Source organism: Chrysochloris asiatica, unplaced genomic scaffold (genome assembly GCF_000296735.1).
Source record: "Chrysochloris asiatica unplaced genomic scaffold, ChrAsi1.0 scaffold00027, whole genome shotgun sequence".
Classification (NCBI taxonomy): Eukaryota; Metazoa; Chordata; class Mammalia; order Afrosoricida; family Chrysochloridae; genus Chrysochloris; species Chrysochloris asiatica.
The window spans coordinates 18,331,886-18,345,783 of NW_006408545.1; the positions used below are offsets into that span (position 1 = coordinate 18,331,886).

A 13,898-nucleotide genomic window follows, 5' to 3' on the forward strand; every position below is an offset into this window, starting at 1 on the left:
CCTTCATAATTCTGGGATTCACATTTAGGTCCTTCCAATATATTTTTTAAAGAGCTTATGGAAAAGATAAGTTAAATCCTAGTATTAATAACAGACTTTGGCTATGGGTTTTATTTGTTGGTGTGTTTTCCTCTTAATTACCTTTTAGGGAAAAAAAAAAAAAAAACAACTTTCTTTTTCTTTACAGGAGCTCCAGGGTGAAACCTGGGAGTATTCTTCTTACGTGATGTGCTTTATTAATGGCCAATTCCTGGGCGACGTGCTCGAGCTGCAGAAATGGGCTCACAGGGTGTGGGATGTACTGGACGTTAAGCCCTTTGCTCTGTATGAAGCACTTACTTTGGATTTCTCCTCTAAATTCTTACGAGACACCAAGGCAAGTTACAGCGATGTAATTTTTTTAATGGTGGGACCATTGATCATTTATAGTGATTAAGCACTAATTATTGATAACCTAACAAAAGGATGTAAATGAGCAGGAGACTGGGTTTTATGTCCTCAATGACTTTATGATCTACTTTCAAAGACTGGAATATGGCAAGGTTTGCCTGGTGTGGTGTGTTTCTGAGTAGACTGGCTGTCCCGGAGGAACATCCCTGTTCAAATAGTTCTGTTGTGATCACTCTGAAGTGCCTGTGAGTGGGTTCCAACTCATAGCAGCCTTGTATAGGGTTGCCAAGGAACATCTGGTGGGCTTGAACCACCGACCTTGTGGTTAGCAGTCCAGCGCTGATCCTACAGTGCCACACCAGGACTCCTTAGATATTTCTATCCCCCACTAACAATTGTGTTCACTAATCATCACTCATCTTAAAAGCTAAAGACTCTGTTGGAGAAGGCTGAGCTTATCACTCACTCACCATTAGTTTGAACTCTTTTAACTTGCTCCTTTCTGACACCTGGGTGAGAGCTGTTGCACTGAGTGAGTGGATGTTTGGACTGAGAAGAAAGGTGGCCTATTAGCACAGGATACAGAGTTGATAAGACCACAGACAGGCTTGGCCGTGCAGAGGTTTCCATTGACAGATGATAGGCATGAAGCTTAAGGCCCAAGGAGGCAGAGACAGACATCAGAGGTAAAAGCACTTTGGAGCTCAGAAACCTCATTGTAGAACAACTACCGTGTGTTAAAGTTAATTTCCTGCCATAGGGTCCTGTGATGGTATCTGAGCTGTCCAAAGACAAAGACCTTGTCTATTCATTGCTGCTTAACCGATGCCACAAACAGAACTAGAAACAAAAGAGGTGCTCAGTGAATGCTAAGTTGCATAGCAGTGTACTTTGAAAATGCTAGAAACTCTTAGGTACGGATGGGAATTACTGAGCCATAGCAGTTAGTGGCATATACCCCAAAGAACTGAGAGCAGAAATGCAGTTACTTGTATACTAATGTTCACTGCAGCACTATTTATGAGTAAAATGATTGAGACAACTGTATCCAAAGGAACAGAGGACTGGAAGTAAGTGGAGTATCTGGGAATGACAAAGGACAGCAAGGAGGACAGACTTCGTGGGAAATGAAACCCAGAAAGTAAAGAGTACTAGTTAACACCAGGCTACTCTGGTTTTTGTAGAGAGGAAATTGGGTAGCTGACAATTAACAGAAAAGATGGAGAACCAGCTTTGGAAAACGGGTAGGAGCTAAGGGAAACCTGGAAGTAGGAAAACATGACCTATCATGGCAGAGGCTGCATGGCCGAGGTACTGCAGACCCTGGGTTTGCCTTGCTACTTTTCGTTGTGAGTCATTTCTGAACTCTCTGTCTTTGGGCCACTCCTTCATTCTTCATAGATCCAGCATCCCCGGCAGGAGCATGGCTGGTCCAGCCAGGCCAGATCTTCACACCCTGACTGCCACAGTATGGGGAGAGAGAAAATCTGGCACCTTTGGGTCTTGTAGAAAGTGGTGGAGCCCTGCAGGAAGTTCCTCAAACAGAGAGGTTCAATGTTATGTAGACACACAAAACCCCCACTGAGTCCCACTTACAGAAAGGTTGAGGCTGGATTATGACATACTGTTCATCCTGAACCAAGGAGTTAAATATTATCCAAGAGGAAACCACCAACAGCTGTTCAAACAGAGAATTACACCATCCTCCTTTTTGGGGGGAAATGAGTTTTAGGGCTGTGCAGATGCAGGCAGGAGTGGGAGAGGCTGGTGGCAGCAAGACCAATCGCAGAGCTGCTGTAGGAGTATGGGCTAGAGATGTGGGTGGTGGGGTGCCGTGGAGTCAGTTCCGACTCATAGCGACCCTGCAGAGGGTTTGCAAAGCTGTTTTTACGGGAGCAGAAAGCCTCATCTCTCCTGCGGAGCGACTGCTAGATTTGAACTGCTGACCTTGCAGTTAGCAACCCAGCTCATAATCACTATGCTACCAAAGCTCCTTAGAGATGGTGGGAGCCTAAATCAATTAGTGGCAGGGTGGCTAGAGGACCTGGATTCCAGAGAAAACTTTTAGATTGTCACACAGAGGATGGATTTGTCTTGCTGAGTAAAACCCGGGACTCACTTGTTCAGAAGCTGCCTTGGTTAGTTGTGGGTTGTGGTAGTGTGCTGGACAATCATGGTCATGTGTCTGACTGCAGGGTGACTGGGTTATTACCTTGTTTTGCATTCATGATCTCTTTTCATTAGAATTTTTAGAATTATTTACTCTTTACCAATCCACTAAGGAGTCCTGGTGTGATGCTGTAGGATAACACTGGACCGAAAGGTAACTGCAAGGTCAGTTCAAACTCACCAGCCGCTCTTTGGAAACCCTATACAGGGTCGCTGTGAGCGGCACTTAACAACAGCAACAGCAAAGGTAATGTATTGATATATAGGGGAGTTCATTGATTCCTAAATGCATTACTCATTTAATCAACCAGCATCTCCCTACTTTTCCTCTTGAACCATTGTGAAGTTTACTATATGATGCCTCCTACTCTTTAGTTATTATATTTTCTTTTATAATTGTTGCTGTTAAGTGTTGTAGAGTTGGTTCTGACTGATAGTGGCCCTCTGTAGGGTTTCTGAGGAGTGGCTAGTGAGTTTGAACCATAAGCCTTGAGGTTTAAAGTGATTTTGTGGTCTAGTGCTTATTGACCAGGGAGGACTCTTTTATTATTAAGAACTTGTACTACAGAAGCTGAAAGACAGAAATGAATTAAAATTAGTATGGATGTCGTACTTCATCCCTGGATGCTAGATTAACACAATGCTATTTCAGTCTTTTTAAAAAATAAAAGGTTTAGAGTGCCTACTCTAATAATGATCGGCATTTTAAAGTGATTTAACTTAATACTTCCCTTATATATAGATCCTTAAGAAAGGAGCCCAGTGTGTAGTGGGTTCTACATTGGGCTGCTCACCACAAGGTCAGCAGTTGAAATCCTCCAGCTGCTCTTAGGAGAACGATGAGGCTTTCTACTCCCATAAAGATTCACAGCCTCAGAAACTCTTTACAGGGTTGGTATCAATTGGAACTGACGGGACAGTACACAGCAGCAGCTGCAGACCCTTACAAAATAGGGCAGGACAGGCTATACACCTTGTAAATGATGTTTTAAATAAGTAGGTATTTTAAATGTATGTTATAGTCCTAGGACTTGAAATGTACTCTTGTTAGATACAGTTTGCCCCTAGGTGCATGCTGTCATGACAAAGACTAGTGTTTTCACTGTGGAAACCTCTTAATAACATTTAACAAGGTAATAGAGCTGTGTCTCCCAGAGCAGGCATCAGTTGAAAGCAAGAGCTGGGGCATCCATGAGCAGGAGGATATTACTTGAAAGTACAGCTTCCTTCTCTCCCTGCCCCTGCTGTGCCACACCTTCCGTGGAAATAGTGGCCCTGTTTTCCCATTCATAAAGGATGTAGCCAGGCTCTGAAAATCCAAGATATCAGTAACCAAACTCATGATGGATCTTTCCCCAAAATGTCTCCAGAAAGCAGAGAGAAGTCCCTATCTGTTCTTACTGTCAGGGACTGGCTAGTATTCCATTCCACACTCAGTCTGCCCTGTCGGGGATATCTGGGCCACATGTTCTAAGTCTTGTTGGATAAGTTAATGTTACTGAAAGCTTCACTACGGAAGAGTTTGGAAGAGTGTCTTCTTTCAGTTGTAAAGACAGGACACACTAAAACAAACTTCTGTAAGGCATTCATTTTAGTTAGGCTGCTGACCCAGCTGTGCAGTTGAACCTTGATCATTGAAGATGTTCTCTGTTTATATTTTGAGTTGTTTTGAAAACTTTCTTAAAGAAACTTTGACCTGCACTCTTTTTTGTTCCCTAACTTTAATAGCATGACTTTGTGTTCTTGGACGTTAGTATTGATTATTATCCAATTGGAAGATTGGTTTTTGAGGTAAGAGTTTTTTTGGGGTTTTTTTTTTTTTTGCTGTTTAATAAATTGGGGAGGGGGATTTGTAAGTGCAAAAATGTCAAATATTTGATGTCTGAGACCACTTATCTTTATTTTATAGCTATACTGTGATGCGTGTCCCAAAACCTGTAAGAATTTCCGAGTACTGTGCACAGGAAAAGCAGGATATTCCCAAAGCGCTATAAGACTTCATTATAAAGACTCGATTTTTCATCGAGTAGTACACAATGCTTGGATACAAGGAGGAGGTGAATTTAAAACCTTAAATACAGTTTCATTTCCACATCAAAAAAAGAGTGTACAAAATTTGTTTCTCTACTTTTGTGAAATATGTACAGAATAGAAAATAAGGGATTTAAAGGATTTATATGGCCAGATGATTAATTAAGCTAGTCATGCTGCTGTGGTACTGTAAAATAAGCACTGGTCTGCTAACCAGAATGTCGGCAGTTCAAACTCACCAGCTGCTTCTCGAAAACCCTATACAGGGTCATTATGAGTTGCAATTGACTTGAAAGCACTAAACAAAAACTGTAAAAATATCCCCTAATCTTAAAAGGAATCTACAATATGTTACCAGGAAGATGGCAAAATGAAAAGTAATAAAGGAAGGCAGGATAGGTTTTTTTTTTTAATCAAAATGTAATTTCAAATGTCCACTTTAGTAAGGGTTCCTATGTATGTTGTTAAGTGTGAAGTCAGTTCCAACTCATAGAAATCCTATATAGGGTTTCTGAGGTGGGTTTGAACCACTGACCTTGAGGTTAACAGTCTAGTGTTTATCCCATAGCTCCACACCAGGAGTACCCAAGTGTCCTTATTTTTCACTAGAGATACTCATGGCTGGCCACCATTGTTACAATTGATAAGTTGTTGTTGTTAAGTGCCGTCGAGTTGGTTCCAACTCATAGCGACCCTGTATAGGGTTTCCAAGGAGCAGTTGGTGAGCTTGAACCACCAGCCTTGCCGTTCAAACCAACTTTGCAGTCCAGCACATTAACCCACAGTGCCACACCAGGACTCCAATTAAAAAGTAAGATCCCCAAAATTGTGGCTTCCATTTTTGGTCAATCCTTTGACTTCACAGAGAGGAGTTGCCTCATTAACTGTACAGAATTCAATTTGGCCTCTAGGTGATATCCCATAGGAGGCAATTAGGCAGCAATTTCAAAACAATTGACTAAGTGTGGCGGGAGATTTGCTTGAAATTGATGAAATATGCAGAGGCATAAATTAGCATTGTTTGTTTTTCTATGATGTGGAACATTCTGAGGCTGACAAGGAGAAAAATGGAGATTTAGCTCAAGTATCTTACATAGAAAGCAGCTCAGATCCCAAATCCTTTTATCTAAGTTCATTGTGCTTCCACTTAATACTTGTATTTGGCATTTATCTTCAAATGTAGTAAGTGAACAAATTTGTTAGAGTCTGCCTAGTTTTTTGTTATTACAAAACAATCCTCAAGGGGACCAATAATCAGGGCCTCGTGATGACGTAGTTCATTGTTGATGCTCATATGCTGGCCTTCTTATTTGGTTTTGGTTTTGTTGGACCTATCTAGAGCAGGATTTGAGAAAATTAGGTAATTATATTTGTTTATCTACTTATTTATGGTAAAATTTCTAAACAGAAGAATGCAGACATCTTGAGTCATTTCTTCCAACAGCGAAGCAACTATGTTAAGAACAGCTTGGGAAAAACCTGATTATTAGATTCAAATCCAATCAAGTTGTGCCACCATGGGTACTCCACTTAACATCTCTGAATTAATTTCTTAATCATCAAATGGTGATCGTTATAATAATATCACAGTAGATGGTAAGGATTCAGTGACATGGTATATTGAAAGTGCTGAGCTCTGTAAACATTCTCCCTTCAGATGTCAAATCCCCACAAGGCTGTTCATGTAGAGTTTTGCAATCCAGGCACTAACTGGGGTTTTGCAGGTACCTTAGGAGTCTTGCAGTTGTAATGGCTTAAGCATTGGACTGCTAACCACAAGGTTGTGGTTTAAACCCACTAGCCACTCAGCAGGAGAAAGATGAGGCTGTCTGCTCCCATAATGATTGGGTCTTGGGAATCCTAAGGAGCAGTTCTGCTCTGTGCTACAGGGTCACTTGGTGAGTCAGAATCGACTGGTCTTCAGTGAGACTTTTGGTTTTAAGTTGCTCCAGGCAGTATGGTTTGCCCTTTGGAACCAAGAAGCCAAGAAGCCTAGCAGCACAGTCTGTGCCACCCCCCCCCCACTTCCTCTCATCCGCTGGCATACTCTGCTCTGTACACACACTGGCTGCCTTGCTGTTTGAGGACAGCAAGCATATACCTGCCTTGGAATCTTTTGCTGATTCCTTTGCCTGGGATACATTCTCTCCTTCATATATCCCCTTGCTTAAGCCCTTGTGGGGATTTGACATCTGAAGGGAGAATGTTTACAGAGCTCAGCATTTTCAATATACCATGTCACTGAATCCTTACCATATCCTGTGATATTATTATAATGATCACCATTTGATGATTGTTCCTGATTTGGGCACAGATTTCATCTTCTCATCAAGGACTGTTTGAAACTGCCACCTCCCTCTCCCAGAGGTCTCCTCAGCCCCCCTGGGGCCTGTTTTATTTCTTTCATAGCACTTTTCACTATTATATTTTCCTCTTTTGATTTTGTTATTGTCTGTATCTCTTCACTAGAATATAAGCTCCATGAGGAAAGAGACTTATATCCACTTTGTTCACTGTTGCATCCCAAGTACAGTGTCTGGCACATAAGTTGTTCAGTGCCATGGAGTCGGTTCTGACCCATAGTGACCCTGTATAGAGTTTTCAAGGAGTAGCTGGAGGGTCTCAACCATCACAGCCTTGGTGTTAACAGTCCAGTGCTTATCCTACAGTGCCACACAAGGACTCTAAGTAGATGCCTGTTAAAAGGATGAATGAAGGGATGACGAACAGATAGTTAACACCAGAAATACTGATGCTTGTACATTGTGTTCATTTCTAAAGTACAGTTTCTAAAGAAGATTCCAAGTTGGTTAAACTACTTTGTAGTTCAGTTCTCCCTCTGTGGCCCTGACAAGGCCTGATGTCTTCAGAAGGATCTCTTGCTGTGTGGCTTCACAGATTTTATTATTAGTATTATATTGATATGATGATGACAGTGAGAAGATGCATTCCATCAGCACGTGATCCTGCTGTATAATAATGGCCATGAATGAATGAGCAGGATGCTCTGCCAGGCAAAATACTAAGTGCTCTGCCTACAGTATTTCATTGAGTCTTCAGAGTTGCCTGTGAGGCATATTGGGAACTCTATACAGGGTCACTATGAGTCAGAACCTACTCGATGGCACTTAACAGGCTTGTAAAGTCTAACTAGCATCAAGATCTAAATTAAAGTCATTTGAGTTGAAAGTCTGCTTTGAACCATATTCTGTATCCCTGAATTTGTGGTCAGGAGCATAGAGATCCTGTCAGATATACAAGGCTGAATTCAAGAGAATGGATGGTGGCCACAAATGACACTATCAAGAACTGGTTGAGATGGTGTCATTATAAAATACTCAGGCTATCTGAATCAGAGGCCAAGAGTAATGTGGGTGCAAGTGAGAAGGAAGTGATGGGGCAAGGGAGCGTGACTGATGTTGTGGATACAGTAGTGCGGGAGAGGAACTACCTGGGCAGATTTCCTGAGCAGAGCAAACCTAGAATCTGAAGGAATTGATATTGAGGATACTCACCTTCCCCATATCCAGGTTTAGCCTTCAGCACATCCTCCTGACACCTGCTGAGGGCTGTGGAGCAAATTGTGGAAACTATCAGGTGGGATAGGGTTCAAGACTCATAGCTTTCCACTTATCTTCTGCACCAGTTTACTTCTCATCCGGTCTTATGAATAGTATACTCTAAATGCTATTTGCTCAGCCTTGAGTAATTCTGTCCACAAGTTTGCCATGTACCAGACTCTATTAAAATGGCACACTTTTATTATCGATAAACCATGCATACTGAGTTAAAATGGCACATTACTTCAACAAGTATTTATTGAGCACTGAGTCCTGGTGTGGCGCTGTGGGTTAATGCACCAGACTGCAAAGCCATTTGAACTGCAAAGTCGGTGGTTCAAGCTCACCAGCTGCTCCTCGGAAACCCTATAAGGGTTGCTACGGGTCGGAATTGACTCGAGAGCACTTAACAACAACATATTCAAGGAAGGAGTCCTGGTGTGGTGCTATAGAATAAGCACTGAACTGCTAACCAAAGGTCGTTAGTTCAAACCCATCCGCCACTCCTTGGAAAGTTTTTAGAGAGGGTCCCTATGGATAACATGATGAAATGTGGATATTTAAGAACACTTAATTGTGCTCATGAAGAATCTGTACATAGACCAACAGGCAGAACAAATAGGACAAAGGAACACTGGATAGTTTAAAATCAAGAAAGATGTAGCCTTGGGTTGTATTCGTTCACCATATTTACTCAATCTGTATGCTGAGCAAATAATCCAAGAAGCTGGATCATATGGAAAAGGATGTGGCATCAGGATTGGAGGAAGACTCATTAACAACCTGTGACATACAGATGATACAACCTTGCTTGCTGAATGTGAAGAGGACTTAAAATACTAACTGATGAAGATCAAAGACCACAGCCTTCAGTATAGGTTGCACCTCCATGTAAAGAAAACAAAAGTCCTCACCACTGGACTAATAAATAGCATCATAATAAATGGAGAAGTTGTGAAAGACTTAATTTTGCTTGGATCTACTATCAACTCTCATAGAAGCAGCAGTCAGGAAATCAAACTATATATTGCGTTAGGCAAATCTGCCCAAGACCTATTTAAAATGTCCAGGAGCAAAGATGTCAGTTTGAGGACTGAGGTGCTCCTGACCCAAGCCATGGTATTTTCAATAGCCTCATATGCATGTGAAAGTTGGACACTGAATAAGGAAAACCACAGAAGAGTTGATGCATTTGAGTTATGGTGTTGGAGAAGAATATTAAAAGTACCATGGACTGCCAGAAGAACAAACACATCTGTGTTAGATGATGTACAGGCAGAATGCTCCTTAGAAGCCTGGATGGCGATACTTCATCTCTCATGCTTTTTTGAATATATTATCAGGATGGACCAGTTCCTAGAGGAGGATATCATGCTTGGTAAAATGGAGGGTCAGTTAAAAAGAGGAAGACCCCCAGTGAAGTGTGACAGCAATTGTGAGGTTGGTGCAGGACCGAGCAGTGTTGTGTTCTGTTGTGCATAGGGTCACTATGAGTTGGAACCAATTTGACGGCACCTGTGGTGCTATGGGATAAAGCACTGGACCACAAGATCGACAGTTCAAACTCAGCAGCCGCTCCTCAGAAACCCTATCCAGGGTCCCTGTGAGTTGGAAGTGACTTGACAGCACTAAACAACAATAGCATATTAAAGGAAAGGAAGCCTGGTGGCACAGTGGGTTAAGTGTTAGGCTTCTAACCAAAAGAAAGGTCAGTGGTTCAAACCCACCACCTGTTCTTCAGAACCATAAGCCTGTTGGCTGCAGTAAAGGTTTCATCTTGAAAGCCCTATGAGGCGGTTCTTTGTTTATAGGGTCACTATGAGTTGGAATCAGCTTAATGGCAGTGGATGGGTATATTAAAGGAAGTGCTCGATTAGAAAGCTGGAGGAAATGGATGCTGATGGGGAGGCTGGGGTACAAAAGACAGCTTTGCTTATGCATGAAGGGTTTTCATAGTAGGGACATGACTTAAACCCAGATGTAAATGTAACACGTTATTAAGTGCCGTCAAGTCAGTCCCAACCCATAACAACCCTGTACAGGGTTCCGACGTGCGACTGGTGAGCTTGAACCGCTGTCCTTGCAGTTCAAACCAACTTTGCAGTCCAGCGCATTAATCCACATTGCCACATCAGGACTTATAAGCACCTAAAACAACCCATCACCCCCTGAAGGAACTTCATTTCTAAAGTACTAGAGAAATAGATGAGTTATCACTAGGAGGCTCCAGAGAATGCAAATTTTGAATCTTCTTTTTAGAACACTGATTTTTATTCGTGTTCTAAAGAGAACTTGTTCCGATTTCATCCTCCCAGCTTACGCTTTCAATTTTTCTGAAAAGCAGGAAAGCCATTTTGAAGCAAGTAGAATTTCTATGAGCACACGTCCTTCAAATCTCCACCAAAATTAAAATTTGATGCCTCATTATTTCAAAGGTTGTGCATTATAGTCGAATAATCTCACAGTTATGTGAGGTGAAATGGGATAATGAAGGAAAAAGTGTTTATAAAATACAAGCGAAATCATTGTAATAATATTTTCATGCTATAGCTGTTGACTTAATTCTAATATTTTTATTTATGGTTATTTCTCAGATATAGTCACTGGAAGAGGAGATGGTGGAGAGTCAATTTATGGACCCACATTTGAAGGTGTGTACCTTGAAATTTTGTCAGTCCTATATTGTTCAGATTTAACCTGATGGCTACAGATGATACCTGTCTAGAATATTGCACTAAGAGTGAGGTTTTAAAATTAGGATAGAAAAAAAGACACTCTAGTCCAGAACATCTTGGTGACACTTAAAAAAAAAAAAGTACCTAATTATATGATTTCTTTAGGATACATCTCTACTATTAGGGTTATAGGTTCAAAAGGAATTTACATTTTTAAGGAATGCAATTTGTTAAGCTCATTGCCACTTTGATAACCATTCTATTAAGATGGCTGTAAGAAGATTCTGGGAAGATGAGAAATCATAGTGGCAGAGGTATAGCTTTCTAATGTTCCTAAATCCCAACATGAAAACACAAGATAATTAAATTTTTAAAAAAGCCCATGGACACAATTTAAAACAAAGCTAGGTAGCAGGGCACCTATATAGAATCCAAAAGCAAATGGTGAGCACAGACAACCAGCAGCTATGAAGTCTGCATGATATCAGCATCTATGGGAGAAAGCAAGGCATCTGGTAGACCTGAGACTAGGAGAACCCCTAAGTAGCCAACAACAGTTAAATGCAAAGTATTCAGTAAGCGTGAAGGGGCTGGAGCAGCCTAACATCTGTGGACTCTTGATATGAACTTGGCAAGGCTGCCTTCTAGGACAAGTCCCATACTGAAGAGAAACTGTTGGATACACAATCAAAATGTTTCAGGAGAGGGACCAAAAAAAAATAAAAGTAAGTGTAGATAAAGGGAGAATGGGAACAGAGCTAGGAAATCTTAGGAGGTGAACACAGCATAAAATGAACAACATAAAAATGAACAAAAAGGTTCAAGGCTAAATCCCATACATACTTATTGTCCGATAGGCTGGATTCAAGGGAATGTTTGGTGGCTAAAAAACGTAATACCAAGAACTAGTTGAGATGGTGTCATTATAAAATGCTCAGGAGACCTGAAGCAGAGGGCCAGAGTAATTGTGTGAGTGAGGAGGAAGAGATGGGGCAAGGGAGTGGGATTCGTGTTTGGATAAATTAGTACGGGAGAGGAACTACCTGGGCAGATTTCCTGAGCAGAGCAAACCCTAGAGTCTAAAGGAATTGATGCTGGGGGATACGTACCTTCCCCGTATCCAGATTTAGCCTTCAGCCAAGACAAAGAGAGTAAGAAGTGGAGTAATGGCACTACAGCTAGTGAAGGCACACCAGAAAGACATGTTCATGGAACAGATAGAAACTGGAACGGCCTATGTCCAAATGAACTAAAAGACATTATTAGTAAGATAAGAAACAGGAAAAGAACTCCTAAATCAGAATTAGGAAAACTTTTTGAAATTATAGATTAAGGACAAAGCAACAACAAAATCAAATGACTTCAGAAATGAATAAACTAGAAGGAACACAAGAGCAAATAAATATAGTAGATCTGTCTTAAAATAAATAGAAGGTGAGAGGAGGAAACAAACAAAAACAGAAATAAAAGATAATGAGGATATACAAGAAAGTGACAGATATTAAAGATGGAAAGAGAATATCCAGCATACAGATAATAAGTATTCACTTGTCTGTCAGTTTGTTAAACTGTGGTAGCTTATGTGTTGCTATGATACTGGAAACTATGCCACTAGTATTTTCAATAGCAGAAGGGTCACCCATGGTGGACAGGTTCTAGCAGATCTTCCAGACTAAGACCAGGAAGAAGGAGAGGTGGACCACTTCTGAATGATTAGCCACTGAAAACCTTATGAATAACAGCAAAACATTGTCTGGTACAGTGCCAGAAGATGAGGCCCTCATATTTTGGAAGGCACTCAAAATATGCAAGGGGCAGAGCTGCCACCTCAAAAGAAGAGATGTTCTTAATAACGTGGATAGAACAAAACTTTTGTGACCTTCATTTGCTAATGGGGCACAACTCAAAATGAGAAGAAACAGCTGCGAACATCTCTTAATATTCAGAAAGTGGAATGTATGAAATGTGAATCTAGGAAAATTGGAAGATGTCAAAAATGACATGGAACACATAAAGATTGACGTCCTAGGCCTTAGTGAGTTGAAATGGACTGGTTTGGCCATTTTGAATCATATTGTTTATTGTGCCAGGAAAGACAAATTGAAGAGGAATGGCATCACATTCATTTCAAAAAGAGCATTTTAAGATCTAAAAGTATAATGCTGTGATAGAATAATATCCATATGCAAATAAAGGAATAATTGTTAATAACACTATTATTCAAATTTACACACCAGCTACTAAAGCCAGTTATGATGAAATTGAATTATACCAACTTCTTCAGTCTGAGATTGACCAAACATGCAATCAAGATTCATTGATCATTACTAGTGATTGGAATGGGAAAGTTGGATACACAGAGGAAGGCCTTGGTGATAGAAATGATACTGGAGATTACATTATAGAAATTTGCAAGACCAATAATTTATTCAATGCAAATACCTCTTTTGAACAACATAAATGGGACTATTTCATGGACCTCACAGATGGAACACACAGAAATCAAATTGACTACATCTGTGGTAAGAGCCATTGAAGAAGCTCAGTATCAAGGCCAAACAAGGCCAGGAGCAGACTGTGGAACAAACCATCAATTGCTCATATGTAAATTCAGACTGAAGCCGAAGAAAATTAAAACATGTCCACTAGTCAAAATATGACCTCAAGTATATCCCACCTGAATTTGGAGACCATCTCAAGAACAGATTTGAGTGGATGAGAGAACAATTAGGCAGGTTTGTATGGGCTAAGTGGGACAGAAGAAATAATGATGTATGCACAATCTTGGAGAAACAGGGCTCTGGGATACAGGGATTGAGACATGATTGTTTTGGGGAAAAGGGGGGAAATAATGTTAAGATGCTAGGCTGTCTTTTGAATCTTGGTTTTCTTTGCATTACATTATAAAATAGACACTGGAGGGGGAGAGAAAGGAGTAACAAGAAATATCACCATTGAAAGCTTGTAAGTCCGTCTTCTGTCTATAACTGATTGGAATACCTAAAATGGGGCTACAGTGTGCCCAGTGAAGGAGGCTTCCTGTGGAGCCTCTGCATTACATAAAACTATAGGT

The 13,898-nt window shown here is 40.8% G+C and overlaps 1 protein-coding gene across 1 annotated transcript in view; it reads left to right on the plus strand.

Moving 5' to 3' along the window:
• The window catches only part of PPIL6 (peptidylprolyl isomerase (cyclophilin)-like 6), an 80,849-nt gene that overhangs the window by 30,645 nt on the left and 36,306 nt on the right, over positions 1-13,898 (plus strand). The window contains exons 3-6 of the mRNA XM_006839990.1: positions 188-376; positions 4,288-4,350; positions 4,469-4,616; positions 10,745-10,801. Coding sequence (XP_006840053.1) covers positions 188-376; positions 4,288-4,350; positions 4,469-4,616; positions 10,745-10,801 — 457 coding nt within the window. The remainder of the gene's footprint in view (positions 1-187; positions 377-4,287; positions 4,351-4,468; positions 4,617-10,744; positions 10,802-13,898) is intronic.